This window comes from Trachinotus anak, unplaced genomic scaffold, assembly GCF_046630095.1.
Source record: "Trachinotus anak isolate AG129_WGS33_773 ecotype Australia unplaced genomic scaffold, CSIRO_AGI_Tana_v1 ptg000003l, whole genome shotgun sequence".
NCBI classification, from domain to species: Eukaryota; Metazoa; Chordata; class Actinopteri; order Carangiformes; family Carangidae; genus Trachinotus; species Trachinotus anak.
The window spans coordinates 14,333,484-14,353,953 of NW_027273854.1; the positions used below are offsets into that span (position 1 = coordinate 14,333,484).

Genomic DNA, 20,470 nt, shown 5'->3' on the forward strand with positions numbered 1-20,470 from the left:
GCTGCAGGACAAGTACTTATCACCTCGCTGACGTCGCTCACACGGCGTCATACAGCAAAGCCCCGCCCACCGGCAACTGCTTAGGAAGCTGTGGCTGTGTGAATCTACGCCTGCCCCCCCCCCCCCCCATCAAGATAAGACCACTGAAGAGTCAAAATACAAGCTTAAATCCCAAGTAAGATTATGACTGTGATAAACAGAAATGGCCCACATGCACCTACTGGTAATATAACCACCAGGTATAAAAACACAAGCACAGAAACATCCCAAAAATAGTGACGCTGGATGACATTTAGGCATCAAATCCTACTTTGTAAAATGCAAACAGGCAGTAATATTGAACATATACGACTCTGAAGCAGTCGTATTTACACGGCCCTGTGTATGTTACACACAGAACAATGAGTATCAATTGTGATAGTTAATTTCTTGATAATAACTTCTGGGTGCTGTGGTAGATTGTTGGATGGAAACTTGCCATGCTGTGTTACACACTCGGATACACAATATTATGTTTGATGAGCATACCTAACAGCCATGCACGATGGTAATTTATGGTTTATCTAGAACCTATGTTGCTATTATTTATCAGTGTATTTCTATTATAAAATCACTTCAACCTGCCTGTACTCCATGCAAAAGTACTCTATGGTTTTTAGATATTTTATTAAACACGTTACAGAAACAGGTTACCACATGCAGACAGCTTTGGGCTTTGGACTTTGGACCGGCAGCCTCCCCACCTTACAGTAGTTTTCCAAAGCTAGAGCAAACGCATCTCTATCTTTGCACTGGATCTACGCCACAGATTGAAACGTGTTTGGATGTTGCTTTACCAGCGAGGCTCAATTTTAGCATTGTAAGTGAACTTTTGCTGCACTATGAGATAACTTTTTGGTGTTGTTGTTTTAAATTACATCATCAGGCCTAAATCATATAACACAAATAATGAAACTGGAACTGAACTGGAAGTGTGACCTTACAGAGGAGAACCTATTTACAGCTGTTAAGGAGAAATTTTACTTCCTGCCATTTACTTTTTATGTATCACATCTAGCCTACACAACTGGTGTCCCATTACTGATCAGTCAAAGATACAAAACTTAACTAGGTTCAGTCTGTCGTCTACACTTTTACATTAAAGGTCCGTGCAGCTTTAAAGAGAGTCAGGTTATGTATTGTGTTGCTGAAATGACATCAAGCAGTGAACTTCATTTAAAGAGCCTTGACTCGGCATATCAGGTAAGTGACTATCAATTAATCTAGTGGTAGAAATAAATGTCAGACAAGTTAAAAAGTTGAAAGACTTGCTTCAAAATTATTTAGCAAATGTGCAAATCACAAATTGACAGCAATGCATTTGTTTGATAAGCAAAAGCTGAAGCAGGAAAAGTATAATCCCTGAGAGATATTTCTGTCCATATTTAGTCTTTCTCACACTAGGAATGAATACCATTCCACTGGCCTAGCTATCTGGAACAGTCAATGAGGACTGCCTAGTCTCTGAGATCTCCTCCAATCTCACCCATCCCCCAGTGTGTTGCTTCCCTTTGCAGGAAAAAAGAAAATGGGGGTGGATGTGAGCAGACAGATGCCCATATTAAGCACATCCTGCTGCTGTGGTATATGCAGAGGAAAACCCATGACGTGTGTGGGAGCCCTCATTTCCTGAAGCCATTTAAAGTAACAGCAGAGGCTTGCATCAGGGCTTACCACTTCCCTGAGCCCATATTTGGGCAATGGAATCTACTACTCCAGGTTGTGTGGTGACCAGAAACTGCATAGTAACTTTCTACTTCATCAGCAGCTAGAATTAGATATGTAAATATGACAACATACAACTGCATCTTGTACTCTCTAGCATCAGTTTGAAGTTGGGTTGTTGCTGACATTATAGATCTTGGAAAGAGAGAGAGAGACAGAGAGACTCTTTTTTTTTTCCAAGCTGCGCCTCACCTCCAGAGGAATTTGTGGTATGCAGATTATTGTCTATGTTGTGGCAGCAGTTCAACAAAAACACCAGCTGCAGGAGGTAACAGGCTGATGTTTACATTTTAAAATATGATGCAACTGGAAAAATATGCCGGTCTTTGTGGTAGGAATGCATACACATCAATAGACAAGTGACCTTCCTCTCATGACACATGTGAAAGGTAAAAACAGACACACAAACAAACAAAAGGAAAGTCCTTTGTTTGCACTGACAAGTAATTCCTAACCAATTATCCCCATATTTCTAGCTGGTTGGCTGCTTCTCTTATAGACACACTCTCTGATTATCACAATTCATGCTAACCTTGTGATGCTTTGAAACTCATGGTTAGACAGTTCATGATTTAGGGTCAAATCAGACACTTGGGTGGAGGGATTCTTGATATGGGTTCACGTTTTTGAGCATTTTAACAAAATCTTAGTACATTCCTGTATAATAGTGCCCTCCCGTGGACATATTATGGAATTGAGGCAAAATTGTGGGGAATAATTCTTATTTTATTACTGTAGTCTGTATCCAGTATCTGATGTCTATCCTGCATTTTACATGTGACAGGGAAGCAAATGCCCTTTTGTCAGTGGGGCCCAACCTGAAAATGCAGAGTTTTACTGATGGCATCAACAGTGATTTGTGTTTTCCCATTACCATGCAAAATCTTGCATTGAAATGTTATAAACTTTTGGAATTGCTGAGATACTGTGCTCCACATTTGGAGAATTACTGAATAGCTGCCACACTGTACTGTAGTGCGTTCTGTTCCAATATAATAGTTGTCTTAAACATGTGTTAACCATTGTTCTCCCACTAGGGGGCAGTATAACATCACAACAAGCAGTCAGGGACAGTCACCATGTCTAAATGAAGTCATATTTCAAGCCATTGACAAAATTAATTTTAGTTCTGGTTTTGGTCACCACAGATTCCTGAGGAAAATACATGGGTCCTAAACTGAATAGATGTTTGATTTCCATGGCCAGACATTTGCTAATCTGACTGTCCTCTGTTTGGTACTAAATATACTGGACGTTGGGTTTATGAAATGCTGCCTGATGCTGCTCGTTTCGTAAGAGCAGTTCAGACCCAACCACGATATTAATTGTGCAAACATTAAAAATAAAACAAGCTAAAAGAGGCAAACATTATTATAATAATTATGATAACTATGGCAACCATTTTCACTTTACTTAGAGGCAACTGATTCAGATTATTGCAGGTTTAAAACACAAAGTAAAAGTCATTCTCGAATGCTGTTTCCTAAACAGAGCAGGAAAATAAGTGGGCATTTCACTGCGTATATAGTATATGTGTGTCCATGATTTAAAATGTATTTAAAATGTGTTGCAGGTGCTTCTCCTTCAGTACAATTAAGCATCACCAACAGGTTTAAGACTGAACTGTCAAGATCGAAAAATCTAAAGTTGACCGTGCAGTCTCATCCACTTGATTTCCTGCAGTCAGTTGTCTTAACAGCCTTTCAACACTGGGTGGTGCAATAACCAGAGGAATTAAAAACATTACTTGAATCTGCTCTGGGCTGTGCAGTGGCATTTGCTTTTGAGACAAAGCAAAGGTTTAAGGAGGTCATACATGTGAAGGAAAGGAGGAGAATGCCAGTGGTTTGTCTCGTACATGGGCCATATTCAGAAGATTGCAGTGCTCATTCTGAATTTATTGATTTAGTCACATTAGAAATAACATGGTCATTTGTAATCTTGTACAGGTTGAATTTTAAAGAGATTTTCAAGTGATGATTTTGTTCAGCTTAAACCCCATGAGTAAAATTGACCCCAGATGTAGCCAAAATTTCTTAAAGTGGTGGCAAAGTTACTGATGAAAATGATTTATTGATTTCATATTTCATTATTTTATGACCAGTAAAATCGCAGTTTAATATATATAATCTCGGCCTAAGTCTAATCTAAGTTGATATAACATATAAAATATATAGTTGGTCTTTGTAACTCAAGAGTAGAATAGATATAGCAGTGAATGCTGGCCTCATGAGGCAGCTTTTTTTTCAAGTATGTAAAGTAGTGTACAGTATATCTGTTCTGTACACACTCATATAGATAAGCATGAAAGCAAAACTGTAACCAAATGAAGGTCAAAAGAACTGTGTGGGATGATATGTTCTTGAAGTATGAAGATAACTGGTCATACGTGGCAACCTCCAGGTGTGAGTACTGAAGTGTGCATGAAGGGGAACATTCAAGAATGAGCATGCATGTTTACATTTTATTATCATTATTTATTATTTTATTATCTAGTTTTATGAAAATCACTTTAACTACATAAAGCCGATTTGTGTTTCACAGTGCATTTCACAGGGCGGCAAAGCGGTGCAGTGGTTAGCACTGTTGCCTCACAGTAAAAAGATTCGAAACCAGGACCTTTCTGTGTCGAGTTTGCATGTTCTCCCTGTGCCTGCTTGCTACTGTGGGCTTCCTCCCACAGTCCAAAGACATGCACAGTGGAGATTCTAAATTTGCCCGTAGGTGTGAATGGTTGTTTGTCTCTATTTGTAAGTCCTGTAATAGACTGGGGTCCTGTCCAGGGTGTATCCTGCATGAATAAATGGTATGGCTAATGGATGGATGGATTTCTCCACACACACACACACACACACACACACACACACACACACACACACACACACACACACACACACACACACACACACACACACACACACACACACACACGGGATCTGGCGCCAAGTAGTTCCTAGAGCACCTCCTCTTTTTGCATTCTTCATATGGGATGGAATTAAAAACAACAGACACCTGTAGCAGTAACATTTTGGTAAAAAAAAGGAGTCTCAGAAAAATTGTTACAAATCTTTTATTAAGATATTCATTATTTAATCCATTTTGACATTTTCTCTATGATTTGTATTTATTTATTTTACAGTCGTTAATGTGCAATTACCTTTGATAATGTTGGGTCACAGTTACAGGGCTTTCACAAAGTTATTGGCACTTGGAACACAGAAAGAATAGGATGAGCAGTACAGGAGGTCAACTGGAGCTACAGGGTTACAGAGGGCAAGGCGCAGGGGCAAAGACATGGGCAGACCAATTACTGCAGAGGTTGTGAAGAAGCGCTGTTTCTAGGTAAATATATACCTCATGCTGCAAGTGCACAATAAACAATCTGACCTCTATGTGTGCATCTATATATAATATACAGTATTTATCTATACATGTATATAATCATATTTATATATGTACTGTTTAGTCACAAAAGGTTCCCCATGCCGTGCCACACCTTATCCATTCAAGTGTGTAGGTCTACATGTTTTGTGAAGTGTAAACATATATGCTGAAAGTACTGAAAAACAAAACAAAACAAAACAAAAACATGAAAGCCTTCTGTTTTCAAATGCACATAAAGTAAAACACAACCACACTTGCAGACCTATTGCAGATGAAGCACTGTGCAAGTACATTGTGAGTGAGGGACTTTTATCGAGTCATAAGAAGTAGAGTTGGCCCTGAAAGCTGAATGAAAGTAAAACCCCTGACACGTACCATAACCATTGTTATTTCTAATTAGCTGATTAAACTGATAGGCCTTAAACCAGTGTTATGAAGCTATGCTCGTGAGGTGCTACAGCAGGATATTCTGACTTTGCCAGTGGTGCAGTGTGGATATATCTGTATTTGGTTGTTGTTTGGGCTGCTGTTTGATGAGAGCAGACTAATATGGCTTCCTCATAATCAGTGCTGGTTCACTGGTGATATTTCAGCTCTAGTCAGCGGCTCAGAACAGAGTACAAGTGATTCAGTAAATAACTGCGTAACATGGTTATGGTTAGAAGCTAATTTAGCCCTTGTTGCTTCTTACTCTACTTCACATCACTTTAAAAGCCTCTTGTGTTTTTATTTTCATCTTATTTTTTCTTTTCCAATGACTCACTGTCTTTGTCAAGAGTAATTATACTATAATTTGGCTATTTTCATAACTGATCTTACTTCTTTAAGCGGAGACATTGACAGATTTCATAGACATTATGCTAAATGAGATATTAAGAAGTTCCATTTGTCATAGATTTCTATTTCATTGATAGATTGGATATCTCAAAACTACTTACATTAAATTCAGAGACTTGAGCACATGTCTCTTGGTCCTTTAACTCTGTATTCAAAGCAATTACCTAAGAGTCTGCTATTAATTTGAAAACCTATGACAAAGTGTTTTCAGTTTTATGAAAATATTGAATTTCAGTTTAACATCATTTGATGTCCCAGCAAATGGATGATGGTTACTTTAAAACAACTAGCAAAGACTAACTTAGGTATTGTCATAATTAAAAAAAATGAGTTGAACTTTTGGGCCCTGACACAAAACCCACTTGAAAGCCACTAAGCAAATTAAACATACATATTATAATTCAGATTTAACTACCTAAAACCACTGCTTTGCCTCTCTGAAATGCAAGAATAAACATGTGGAAGTGAAACATGACACCAGCTGCATGAAGGACAGGAAGCACAAACAGTCATCAGATACTGAGGAGGTAAGTGGGGGAGAGGTGCTGTTGTGGCATCTACAGTCAAATGCAAAATTGAGGTTTTGTTGTTATTACCCTTACTGAATACTTACAAGGTACTGCATTGTTGTTCTTTCCATATATCTCCTGGTCAAAGCACCTAAGTAAACTCAGTTTTATAATTTCAAACAATAATGAAAATAGGTTGATCTACCATTCTTATTGTTAAATTTTTCAATAAGATCGACTCAACTGCCTTGAATAAGAAGCATATATTCCTTCCCGTAGTAATGAATCCCCTGTTCTGACTTCCATTCTACAAATCGGCATGCATTCAGAAAGTTTCTAGCACTTACTAACTTTCACATAAAAAAAGGTCAGTTTTTGACATGTCATGAGACACATCAAGCAACAGAAAATAGGAACACTTGGGATTTAACTTAACAGTCTTCTTGATTATTTACAGTAGGAGTTTGTGCCACTTTGGAAACAACAAACATGGGCAGACATGGAAAAAAAATGACAAATTCCGCCTAAAGGGGTTCGATTGCTACACAACATTTCTCAAAAGGTGCATGAACCACTGGTTCTTCTCATTAAGGTGCAGAAACCTCCACTCTACCTATCATGGAAGGTGCAAATCATTTCAAACTCCAAAATAAAACTGTCAGCCATTTTGAATTTCCATATTAAAGAGGTGGTGCATTAGATACGTGAATAAACTACATACCAGAAGTCACAGTCGTGCAATACAGACTCTCCTTTACCAGAGAACTATGTCTCACACACATGGATAGTACCATAATAACTGTTTTCTTCAAGCAATATTGCCTCCTTCTTGACATCACTGCACCCACCAGCCTTCTGCTTAGTGATTACAATTAAAAAGGCACATTCCAATATTTCAATTATTTGCACTGACTTTTGCATTTTCACAAAATGTCATTTTAAATAACTTTAGTACAAAGACGAAACTAGCTGAGTTGTCAGATCAATATAACCTTTATATTGCTATAACATACTTACTTGCTTTTTACAAGTAACGATAAAACTGTGGGCCGATGTGTTATCGAAGGAGGCAAATGTTGCAGGTTCATAACCCAAGAAGAAATGGTTATCATAGACAACAGTCAAGCCAGCTGAATCAGTCTTATTATTCCTTTTAAGCTAGTGAACAGAAGATGAAATGCTTCAAATTTAGCAGTTCAACTGCTCATTCCATCACTCCGCACTGTAAAATAAAGACAAAAATAAATGACAATGGGTCCTATGATAAGACTACCTTAATATACTCCTCTTTTTTGCAAAAATAGCACTTCTCCTTGTTTGACAAGACCTCTTTCAATAAAACATGAAGATCGAGATTTTAAAACAATCCCTCTCACTCGCTTCGCTCACGCCATTCTAGGCATGGGCACTTGTATAAATATAGTTTGTCTTCTAAAAATATGACCATCTTTGATTACCTGTTGCCCTTCAATTTTCTTTACAATCATCTCAGTAAAAAGCTTTTCTTCTTTTCTGCATCACTTTTCAGATTATAGACAAACATGCTAAAGATTTAGAAAACAGAAAGATGAGATATATTTTTATAAGACACCTTACAGTGAAACACTGGTGAGATTCTCTGGTCTCGAGAAAGGTGAGGTGGGGTGAAGAATATTTGCAGGGTGATGATAGGAAGATGCGAGCGGAGGAAGAACAGGTAGTGTTAATCTATTTTAATCAGGTATCTATTGTAAATTTAGTTCCTTTCCCGAGGCTGGAATACAAGGTGTCAGGCTTGCATAGAGAAAAATGCCACTGACACTTACATTCAATATACTCGCCACCTCTACTCCTAGCCTGTCCATCAGCCATCCCCTTCCTCCTCCTCCTCCTCCAGGCTGCACCGGTAACTCCTCCCACCACCCGCATGTCAGGGAATGTATTTAATATGCAAAAGTGGATGAGCTTACACACCTTAAAAAGACAAGGGGAGGCAGAGGGCAGTTAGGATATAACTAACTCTCCCTTTCCTCAACTAACTCCATTGTACAGTCATAAAGCAAAAATTTAAGTTTTCACGTCCTGGTTACATCGGGGCAACAACAACCGTTGACCCCAGCAGTGTAGTATAGACAGTCAAATGTGAGAGATCAGCGTGGGCCAAAGAGTGAGGAGGCAAGCAGAACTGGGGAATACTGGCATGTGTGTCACCAAATTTCAACGTTCCCCAGACACAGTGTTCAAAATAACGGTCCTCCGTCCCCGCCCACACCTGGTAGTGATTCACCTGAAGAGCCACCTGACTCCATGCCAGCACCGCCGGTGGCCTCCAGAGAGGCGGGGTCGAACGCTTGATCCGCTCCCAGGGTGTCGTCCTCCGTCTTGACACCCTCGGGAAGGAAAGCGGAGTAGGCGTCGCTCTCAGCCATCAGTAGCTTCAGCTTGGGGATCCAGCTCTTACGGACCACACGCCGGGCGTTGGTGCACATGTCAGCTGCGATGGCATTCATCTCGCTCTCTTTGAAGCTGGTGGCAAAGTTCTGGCAATAAACTGACATGGGAAAGAAAGACACGCAGCTTAGTCTGATTCTACCTCATGTCGTAAGCCTCAGCGAAGACAAGAGCTACTGTCATGAAGAAGACGGGATCCTAAACAACAAAAACAGGGCTCAGAGGTACCAAAACCATGAGAGGCTGTACGTGTGCCACACATACTCCTGTTTCAGAGGAGTAGGTGGTAAGACAATACGATTGAATATACTATTGAAGAGAAAACTGGCCTCATTCTCAGAGCCTCAACCATCACATAATATTGCGTACTGTATGTAGGACATGACGATGGTCGAGTCTTTGCATACATGTCAATGAAGAGAAGTGTTTTGTATCTTTGTTTATTTCAGTTACTTCTGTGATGCTGTATGTTTAATGTGTGAATCAGTACTGGACGTCTTCATGTCTAAGAGTTCAGTCTCTCCATTTGTATCATTTCTGCTGCAATGACTTGCTATAAACTGTCTCATGATCTTTGATAAACACCTGCCAAAGCTCTGTCTCTTGGCCTGATTAAAACTCTCACATGAAGTAGGTTTTACAACCTCAACCTACAGTAGGTGGTATGACCCCAACAAAGCACTGCCTTTTTTGTTTTGTTGTTTTCTGATGAAAGTCTTCTTGAGGGAAATGTTTCTTGGCTTGTAGTGTTCTCTACTGGATTGTGCATTAGTAATGTGTGGCATGGTGCTGTCTCATTCTGTGCTTTTTAAATGTTATTTTTTCCACTGGGGTTCTGGTGCGGCTTCACCTGCTTGAAAGGTGCATAGAGAACTAAAGCAGTCTTCAGTATCAAAGCTCTTCTTCTTCACACTGCGACACTTGCAGTATTGATACTGCCAGTGTTGCTGGAGTTTACCCAGAGGAGGGAAATAACTAATCTGCCTCTGTCCAACAGTGAGCTAAACCAGCTGCTGGTTGCAGCTTCATATTTATTAGATTTATTAGACATCTGCCAGACAGCCAACAGGTTAATTTCCCAAAACATCAAACTTTTGCTTTAACATAAGCAAATACAATCATCTCCCTGAGGTAATTTCAAGATGACGAATTTAAAAGACTATGCAGTGTTTTCAGGACTCCTGTGGATCAGCCCTTATACTGAAATGTAGTTCTAATTGTAAATGAAGCAGCTCAGAGACAGATCTCTATTTGTCTTACTCATCTCACTTATGAGATTATGAGATAAGAAATTTGTTCATCTTCACAAAGCAAGCCCAGACTTCACTGAACTATTGGGGGGGTTACACTTGATTTCTGTTTGAACCATTTTTGTAAACGTCTGAATACAAATTCACCTTGTTAAATGTAAACCCAATAATATAGTAGTTTCAGTACAGCCTTATCTGCTGTTGACATTCAGTTTCAGGGTGAATGTTGCTACCTAGTGGTCACTGTGAGTTATTACATTTACAAAAACACCTAATCCTAAAGATAAAGTTGCAGTAGGCACTGGATAATCTACCATCTGCATCTAGATCCAAAACTACCACATTCGACTGTCACATGATTTATAGTTAAGAGCCAATCACTGAATCTGCAACAATGTGCTTTACAATGTGCTTTACATATATTTATGTACAACACGAACACACGAACAGTCCCCTCCATCTGTACCCAGCATCACAAGCAAATGTTGAAATTGTTTGCATGCTTGTGGGCAAACACCCACAGACAGAAAAACATGTAGGCTCACATTTGACCGCATGCAGCACTCTGTTGTCTAGGGGCTTGCGGCTCGGGTCATTGGTGGACGAGCGAATGCCTGTTCCACAGCTGTTGGCCAGAGTATTCCTGATACATCAAAAAAAGAATGAATAGCACACAACTCAGATCAGAGGAAAACAAAAATAGTTGTTTCATCCCTCCTATGCCTGCAGATTTAAAAAAAAAAACAAAAAACAAAACATGATTTCATTTCTATATTAAAACTAAGCTTTTGCTAACTTTACATGAAACGCTTGCAGAAATAGATCCGGTCACAGACAGTCGGAACAAACCTGTCAAAGAAGGCGGCCAGCAGCCTCCTCAGCAGCACCTTGTGTCTGGTCCCTGCGCTCACATGACAGTTCATTAGCTGGGCTCGCGATATATACACTGAAGTACCTGCAAAGAATGCAAACAAATGAACCACCAAACATCAACAGAACTTACCACAACCTGCGACTCATTTATTGCCTCACTTCATGACATTTTTGACCTGTTCAAATCTGATTTTGTGGGTCAGTAATGAAAAAAAATGTTCCCTTTAATTTACTGGAATGGAGTATTTGTTTATCTGGTGACAACTCTGATTCATATCAAAGACTACAGTTGTAGGAGGGAAGTGAGGAGGTTGTGCTTTAGTTACATGTTATAGTTTTGAGATTTGATTTAGGTTTTTTTTGCTTTGATATTTTTTGTTCTATCTTGAATCTGCATCCGTGTCACACGTAAGAAAAAATTGTCTTCCCTTTCCTGCATTTGATCCTTTTTATGACTCACTCTCTCTCTGTCACATGCACACAGTTTATTGAAAGGTATGTACACCAGAGCGTAAGGTAACACAGACATTGTCACAGGATGTCCTTGACATAAACACAGCAGGTCACATGTGCAGTACAGCCACGTAAGCTGCATGCCAATGCCAAGCCCAGTCATTTGAGGACAGCATCCCCTAGATATCTGTATACATATCACTGCCATTGGCCTTGTCCTTTTGAGATACCTTGAAGTAACATTGGTGTATTGCTGCATGATTATTTTATTGTTCAGCCGTACTGCTCTGTAAAATAAATAATTCTTACAGTGTTTATTCTAAGATATGCAGTGGGTTCCAAAAGTCTGAGACCACTTGGACCCCACTGCATATCTTGAAGTAAACACTATATAAACACTGAAAAACTGTTTTGTGCATTTTACCACTTCACCTAAAACGCAACACACGCGCCTAACCCTAAAACCAAGTCTTAACCGTCAAAAAGCCCTTAAAGGTGCGTCAGAAAGAAAGGACCGGCCAAGATGTCCTCATTTTCCGATAATGTCCTCACTCTGTTAGGAAAATACTTTCCTTGGTCCTCACTATGTAGCATTTACAAGTACACACACACACACACACACACACACACACACACACACACACACACACACACACACACACACACACACACACACACACACACAAACGTACCTGAGACTAACTCTAGTTTCTCAGCAGGGTCTCCTTCCTCGTACAGTTTGGGATGACAGCGGTTGCCTATCTGAGCGATGAGTTCCGCGGGGAGACACGTAAGATCTCGGCCCCGCATCCGTCCCCGTGTCTCTGTGTGGTCTGGTAGAGCCTCAACACGCTCGCCAGCAGCTGGAGAGACACAATACTGCAAAATTAGAATAAAACCACATCGCATTTAAACACAGGGAAAATGTTTTGTGCTTATGAACCGACAGTACAATGCCTGTTCAAACAAGAAATGTGTCCGATGTCAACAGAGAAGATGAAAAATAATCTTTCACATTCAGGGAAATAAAGTCAAGTGTACACATAACACATTTTTAATTCTTGCAACTGCATTTACAATTATTATTATTTCCTGTCCATTACCTGCAGCTCCCATGTTGAGCATGCTGTACATGGTATACATGTTGCAGATTTGCCTGTACTGTTCCTCAGCACATTCATCTGTCCCCTCTTCCTCTTCTTCATCATCATGGTAGCTGATGGGCGAGTCACTAGCGTAGTTGCTCAGAGTGCCGGGGCTTGCGCCCTCTGACATGCCGAGTCCTGCTGCAGAGCTCCCATTGGTGCTGGCGCTTCCACTGGCCACCATGCCTGCCAGGCTGGTTGTGGTGGCACCCATACCCATGGCTAGTCCGAGGGCTCCGGGGCTCTGGATGGCACTGCCCCGCACTGCCTCCTGGGAATAACGGGCTGCCTTCCTGGCCCCACCCCCTCCCCCTGAGCCTACTCCACCTCCATCTCGGGTGTTGCCGCCCTCCCACAGCCGCTTGGCTACAGGAGTGCAGACTACTGAGTACGGAGCGGCTGCTTCTGGCTGGCTAGCTGGCTGCTCTGTCTTCACTCGTGATACCAGAGGGAGCGGCGTCAGGCAGGAGGCAGGCCGGGCTGCACTGTTACTGGTCTGTGTTACAGGGCTCTGTGGCTCAGAGGGTGGGGCCTCCTCTGCATGAAGGCCCTGGGAGTCACAGCTGGGGGAGGAGACCTAGAAATGACAGCATACATGTATGTCAGCAGACATCACCACGCTGATGAACCAGTGGATATGTGCTCAAATCCAATCCCAAACAAATCCCAGTTAACCCCAGCAGTATTGCAGTAAAACAGTTTCACTGCATCAGCATTGGCATTGGGTTTCTGTATTTATTGCACTCAAAGCACTGAAAACTTAAAAGCCTCATCTCTCTTTTTCAGACAATATGTCCCAATTATTTGCTTTGGCAAGTTTCCATTAAAATCCACTCTAGCTTTACCTTGAGGAAGAATTCAGTGCCTTTTTCCATGATCTGTTGGATCTGTAGGAAGCCGGCAGTATACATGAGGAGAAACTGGTCCCCCACTGTCATGCTGAGGCGGCCTGTGTAGCAGAAAGCCAAAATCTGCTGGAAGCTCTGGGGCTGCACTGCTGGGGGGAGCTCCACTACGGTCGGGCTGGTCTCATTGCTGCTACCACCTCCGCCATTGCTGCTGCTGCTGAAAAGGTCCCGGAAATAAGAACTGCTAGCAGCCAGAACAGCTCGATGAGCCTAAGACAAAAGAAGATAAGTAAGGTGTCCTATGAATATCAATGAAAGTAGTTATGATTTAGTTAATGATTTAAAATGAAAGATTTTTTTTATTCAATGTTTTGCTGAAGATCATGTCCACATAGGTCCACACAAGTCTGTTCCTGAGACCCAACCAAAGATGCTCAAGCAATGAGACACCTTAGGTCAAAGCCCCTAAGCAGTGGGCTTGTGGTGAATGCAGAGTTCCTTGTTATGGAGACCGGATCTCAGGAGATTCTTATGAACAAATACACTGACTTTATAAGGGCTGGATATCGTATTAGGCAATACCAGATACTTTATTTTAATTAGTATAAGTACTTTGCTCACAAAATGAAACAAAGCCAATCCTTATTTTTTTAATTTAACAGAATAAGCTACACCTTTGCTGTTTGGTAAAGTCACAAGTAGTGTGGGCTCCTGTGAGTTGTTGTGTTCACCACCATTGCTGTCATTGCAGTCAGCTTCTCCCAGTTTAAATTGCTTCAGTGTCAACCATTTAGGAAATTTTGACAAAGAGTTGAATTATTAGTGGAGGTCTCCTCCTCTCCAAAACAAACACACATGGTGATTAAACCCGATAAAAACACAAAACAGTTTTCAAAGCAATTTCACGTTAAAAATGTGTGTTTCTTGAACACTGTTTGGTGGACACAGGACATCTTGCTTGTTTCCCTGTCAAGTTAAGATCCAGATGTCCAATGACTAAAATCCTACTTTGGGTATAAAATAGATAGATTTTTAAAAACTGCTTCTGGTAGACAACCACAATGCTGATGCATGCGCAAAGGTGATATGATGCCATTGACAGGCGACCAAATGACCAAAGTACACAAGTCAACAAAATATATAACTTAGGTCTTGTCGTTTTTAGACATTTTAATGTGGAAAAGTTACATGATATAACTTTGGGCATTTCAGTGATCCTTTGAAAGTTAATAATAAAAAAGTATCTGATTGATGAATGACAGCCAACCATGGACACTATAACTGGGGGCCCTAGAAATTCTATTAATAAAAAGAAATCTTTAACCGATGACCTTCACAGAAGAAGAGGGACATTACAACCATTATGGAGGTCCAGTGAATGCATTTTGTCATTCAGGGTTAAGACTTCAACATGTGATTCAAATAATCACCCGACATTCAGCTACAGAGAAAGAATCACCTTTTGTACACAGATGGAGACTTGCACACTGTGAAAGTCTATCAGCATTAGAAGTTGAACCAACTGGCCCTGCTTTCAAACTGTCCAAACACAGCACTTGTCTGAAGTATATGTTGGCCTTCAATCCTCCATGCAACATGACTGCCATGGAGACTTGAGACCAATTGCTGACCCCCAAGCCTCAACTTTTCCAAATTTTACCTTAACTCCCAATTCAAGTGTAATTTATTACAAAATCAGTATTGTGATGTCACATCAGTACCTTGAAGGCATGGCCCTTGACCACCACGGAGACATCGCAGTAGAGGCCCTGCAGTCGCTGCTCATTCAGACACTCTAAAACGTTGTTGCCAAAGTTTGGGATCGCCATCTGGAGGGTCTGGGCCATGGTGCGCCTACGCACACCACCAAAGGGTCTTGTTTGTTGGGAAAGAAAAAGAGAGAAAAAAAAAAAGGAGAGGAGAGCATGAGAGAGGATGAAAGAAATTACACTGTCACAGTAAATGACTAAGTTATACCCCATACACATGTTGATCTACACACTGGTAATTAAACATGGGTTCAACTTCACTTGAAAGTACCAGGATGTTGCTGTTTATACAGTGGGTCAGCAAATGTAGATAGGGTTTACGTTGTAGTATTAAAACACTGAATATTTCCTATACTTGGGCAACCTCATAGTGATGGAGGACTGACTACGTGAGGTGATATTTATGACAACACACAATGACTCCTCTATTACCCTCTATTCACCCTTTCATACAAAGGTTACACTGCTTTATCATAAGCATAGTCATGGTCCCAGGTGCGATAACTTGGGCAGACCCGTTCACAACAATCAAAAAAACAGTTTCATCCCGTGCTGATTCTTTGGTAGAGGAGGGCATCAGCAGGAAATGTGAGGAGGAGGTGTAACATAACAAGGGTATGTTGAAAAACAGAAAGTTCAAGGAGAACAGACCTCCAACAAAACAGGTGAGAAATGTCAGACTCGTACATTAATGGACACAATAAAATGGCTGACAGTCTTTCACTGGTACAGAAAAAACTCCAAACATACATTCATCTAATGAAAGTCTATTTTGGGTTACTGCTAAGGCAAATTATTCATGAGGAAATGCCCCTTTTCTAGAGAAAAGTAGTCACAAATAAGAATTATAGCTCTTGGCATATCCATTTGACATAGGCCACAAATATTTCCTCACATAGTCCAACTGGGAGTTTCTGGCAGGCTCACGGGACGTAGATATTTGAAACAAAGCTTTGTTGAAGCTTCCATGGATATGCTACATTGCATTAATCCTATATGTCACTTCAGCCTTGCAGTGGTGTTGTTATTGCCAGGAGCAGTCTCAGTAAAAGCCTTTTTATTTTCTGTCTTCTATGAGCTATAAAACCCTGTGTCCTTAGATAACTGGGTCATGTTCTGTTATTCTATGTGCGAAAGTGTGTGTGGCCTCAACAAACACCACATAGCATGTTTCCATTCACTTCTCTAAACAGTCAAAGGCAAACATACCCCCTTGCCCTACACCCTCTCAAAGATTCCTATATTATACCTCTCAATATTGAATTAAAGTTCCCTCTGCTGTGGATATGAACACTGTGTGCATGTTTCTCAGTAATACTGTAAGATAGCTTCATATTCTGTGACAGAATATGTAGAGACTTAGTGTAGAAACACAGTGCAGCTATCTATAAAACAAATACCAGAAAGTATCTGGTGTAGATACTTCCTGGTATTTGTATTTATAGATTACGTCATTCTATAGTAAAGCATGCAGAGGAATCCACTGGTCAGTACCAGGATTCATATGTTAAAGCATATATGCCCTCTGTACCCTCAACCATGGTATTTCAGCTAAGAATACAAAAGATGCACTGTTAAGAACGTGTGGCATTTTATCGACAGTAAACCTTTACTTGAAACAACAGACCATTCATAAGTGTATATGGTGCATGTAGGTGTAATTTATATATATATATATATATATATATAAGCAGATGAGGATACAGGCCTGCACTGCACAGAAGTGTGCATGCATAGTCACAGCTATTTTTCACACGGATGTTTTACCACTTAAAAGTGTTGTGTGATTGCACACTGCACAAACACATAGAAATACATATCAAACAGAGACAATTCCTGACACCATGAGAACAAAATGATTGAAGCCCACCCTGTGAGAGGCATACAACCAACTTTGGTGTGACTGACTGATGAGGGCTGGAGTGAGCCGCCCCATCATATCCAAAGCCTTTCATTTGGGACCTAGCCAAGCTCCAGGGTAAAGAGAAATGCTCTCTTTGTCTCTGTCTCACTCAAGCTCCCTCTCCCTCATACTAAAACACAGATGCGCACACACAAACTCAAACAAACCCACAAAAGGCACACTGAGTCACACACAGACATTAGACAATACTGCTTGTTTACAGTTTGGCGAGCTGCAGTAAGCACACATGCGTGCACATAAAGACACACAAACGCAGGGCTGAGAGCAGGGTGTGTTTGCACAGTTTGCCCTGACAGTGAGAGAGAATGTGACTGTGTGTGTGTGTGTGTGTGTGTCTGTTTGTGTGCATGTGTGTCTTTATGCAACAAGGAGGGGCAGTGGGGCCTGCAGAGATGAGAGGGATCATATCAAGTCCTTATTCCATTTAAACATATAGAGTGCAGTAATGTGAACAAATGAAATTCACCCAAACTCACCCTGTGGCTTAAATCGAATACCAACCAGCCTGGAGAGGAAAGTAGGTCAAACATACTCACAACATACTTAAGACCTTAGACTTTTGATAGTAAGCCTTAAGAATCTTTTGCCAGCATTCAAAGGGCTTATGTTATGATGGGATAGCTATCAACATATCTCTCAACTTATACTATGTAACGTCTTTCCAGTTTATCCAGTTCCACCACTGAAAGTATCCTGGGCTTTTACATTCAAAATCAAATAAGCTTTATTGGCATGACAGAACAGAAACCTATGTTGCCAAAGCAGTACAGAAAATTATGAACACTGACAGATGATTAGCAATAAATATACAATACTATGCACAAATCAACAACCATATCATATACAATATAATTAAAGGCATTAAATATCAATTACATTCATTGCTGTGTGGATGATAACTGTGGAGTCATTGGTGCAGCTGGCACACAATGCATTCCCTCTATAGGCATTTCCTGGTTCTCATGTGCCCATGCCTGCATGGCTGTGCTGCACCTATCAGTTCAAGACTTATACACAGGCCTGATTCGCAATTATTCTTGTATAAAAAGGGAGACCCTGGTTATCAAAGCAGCACAGACATCAAGCTTCCAAACTTCTTAACTCCATATCGCTGAAGCTTTACCCGCACATACCTAATAAGTATTCCCGACTGTCTAAACGGGATAGGATGCGGGATAATGGGGAACACAGAGGGAGCTCTTCAACCCACCGGGGTGACCGCGCCGTGTGCCAGTCTCCCCGCCGGGAGTGCTCCACTGTCTGCTGGCACCGAAGCCGGGAGGCGACGGAAGGGGGGGCGACACAGGATGGCAGCAAACCCGAGGGAGGGTAACGATGTGTTACTGTTTACGTCCCGTCAAATGACATTCAAGTATATTAATCTAAACTATCTTCAGTAGACTAATTTGCACCGCCCCCCCCCCCCCCCCTCCCTTGTGGCTGACAGCGTTGAAATGTTTCATGCCCTCTCCCATCCGCGGCAGGCCTATAGAGGTGGCTAATGGCTAAGCTAACACTACTGTTAAATATTTTGGGTTCGCCCCGGCGCACCATCCACCTCATGCACACTCAGCCCAGCTGCACAATGTCAAGCATTTCCGCGATAGTACCCGCACTCAAGAGATAAACAAGACACTTACTGCCTAAGCGGACGAGGTAGCTGTGCTGCGACGCCGGTTGTCAAGCCCAAATGTCGCTTATTTAAATATTTTGGTGATGGGGGAAATCGCTCCCCCTGCCATTCTCCATTCTACCGACATCAACAGGTCATCCCAGGACACGCAGCAGCTGAGGGCGAGCCAGACGGAACCAGTGCGGCACGGAGCGGGGGGTGGGAGCACAACAAGGCACAATTCTTTACAACCGGCGCTCGCAAGGACCGCCATGCCAAAAAAAAAACAAAAAACGAGTGCCATCTCATTTTCACATATTTGTGAGAAGCGCCACATTATGTTAACCGTTGAACTAAAGCAGCGCACTCACCACACACACACTGGTGATAGGGCAGATTTCACTGTTTGAATGGACTGGGATCGGATAAAGTTTTGGACTGTGCCAACCTGAACCCATCCCCACACTTGTGCCAAAGTTTTATTGTCCCGTTGCCTGTCTTTTGGACCGTTCTTCATCAACCTAAATCCACGCTAATTATGGACACCGGCACAGATCCGCCCCCCCCCCTCCCCCTCCCCGCCCCGCTGTCGCCGGTGAATCCTTAAACGACCCCGACAGGATACCCCCCATAACGGCAGACAAGACACTCACCCCCTCGCTGGGAAGTTGATGCAGAAGGCTCACAGGAGGAGACGGAGCTCTCCTCTCTCTCCCCGTTTTTCCTTGCTCCAGGCAGCCATTCAGTGTGAGCGACACGCCGATAGCAGAGCCATCGAGGGCGGTACAGTATCCCAGGGGACTGCGGAACACAGAGCCACCGATCGCACTGTGCAGAAGAGGAGGAAGACAGGCATGACGCGCTCGTCATTCAATCGCATGATTGTTTCGAGCGCAGCCTCAATTTGGGGAGACCTATCCCACGGCGTGGACTGTTTGCGCATTGGCACAGCAACAGCGGCAGCCTGCAAGGAGAAACCGTCTCTCACTCCCTCTCTCTCTCTCTCTCTCTGGGCCTCTGTCTCAGTGTCGCTCTCTCTCTCTCTCTCTCCGCATATGAGTGATAGAATTGGGAAAAGTAGGCCGTGCGTGTGTGTGTGTGTGTGTGTGTGTGTGTGTGTGTACACTTTTAACTTGAGTGAACTCGGTGCGCGCATATAAAGTAGGATAAAGGATAAAGCCGCGCCTTGCTGGTTGTAAAAACGTGAAATCATATGTGCAAAACACACACACACACACACTGTGTTCAAGAATATTGTCTGCTCTGTAGGTCAAACCCATTTGAACCAGGCTCCTCAGCAGCGGTCAAGGCATTATTATACATTCTGTGCATCTGTAAGCCTACTTGCATGCATTTACTCATGTGAGGCTGGAGGCACAGCAGCTATTCTACCACCGTACATATAAGTTTGTTTATATACCAGCAATACACATAGAAACAGAAATTTCACCTCTGAATTTATGGGTTTATGAATAAATGTCTTAAAAATAGTATGCCACCATGCATGGCAAAATGGCAGTGAATATGTAGGCGATATAAGATGGAACAAGATAATAATAACCTGAGACTTTCATGGAAAAGAAGGAAACAAACTAAACTTTGGTTATACTATACAAGGTTATGGGAGAATCACCATCACTGGAAACTGCTGCTGTTGTTTTCATTTGCATTT

General features: G+C 41.7%; 1 protein-coding gene across 3 annotated transcripts; it reads right to left on the minus strand.

The window, feature by feature from the left end:
- Nucleotides 1-4,818: 4,818 nt before the first annotated feature.
- Nucleotides 4,819-19,587, minus strand: nacc1a (nucleus accumbens associated 1, BEN and BTB (POZ) domain containing a). Of its 3 annotated transcripts, none has more exons than XM_071473973.1 (8): nucleotides 19,452-19,587; nucleotides 15,215-15,368; nucleotides 13,491-13,763; nucleotides 12,604-13,222; nucleotides 12,193-12,363; nucleotides 11,024-11,129; nucleotides 10,720-10,817; nucleotides 4,819-9,024 (listed from the first exon to the last, which is right to left on the minus strand). In XM_071473973.1, exons 2-8 carry the CDS (start codon nucleotides 15,338-15,340, stop codon nucleotides 8,714-8,716), a joined length of 1,704 nt encoding a protein of 567 aa, XP_071330074.1. In that variant the 5' UTR covers nucleotides 15,341-15,368; nucleotides 19,452-19,587; the 3' UTR covers nucleotides 4,819-8,713. The 3 variants fall into 3 exon arrangements, with proteins under 3 accessions (XP_071330074.1, XP_071330075.1, XP_071330073.1); XM_071473974.1 differs by lacking the exon at nucleotides 19,452-19,587 and adding an exon at nucleotides 19,170-19,348; XM_071473972.1 differs by lacking the exon at nucleotides 19,452-19,587 and adding an exon at nucleotides 18,827-19,059.
- Nucleotides 19,588-20,470: the final 883 nt, after the last annotated feature.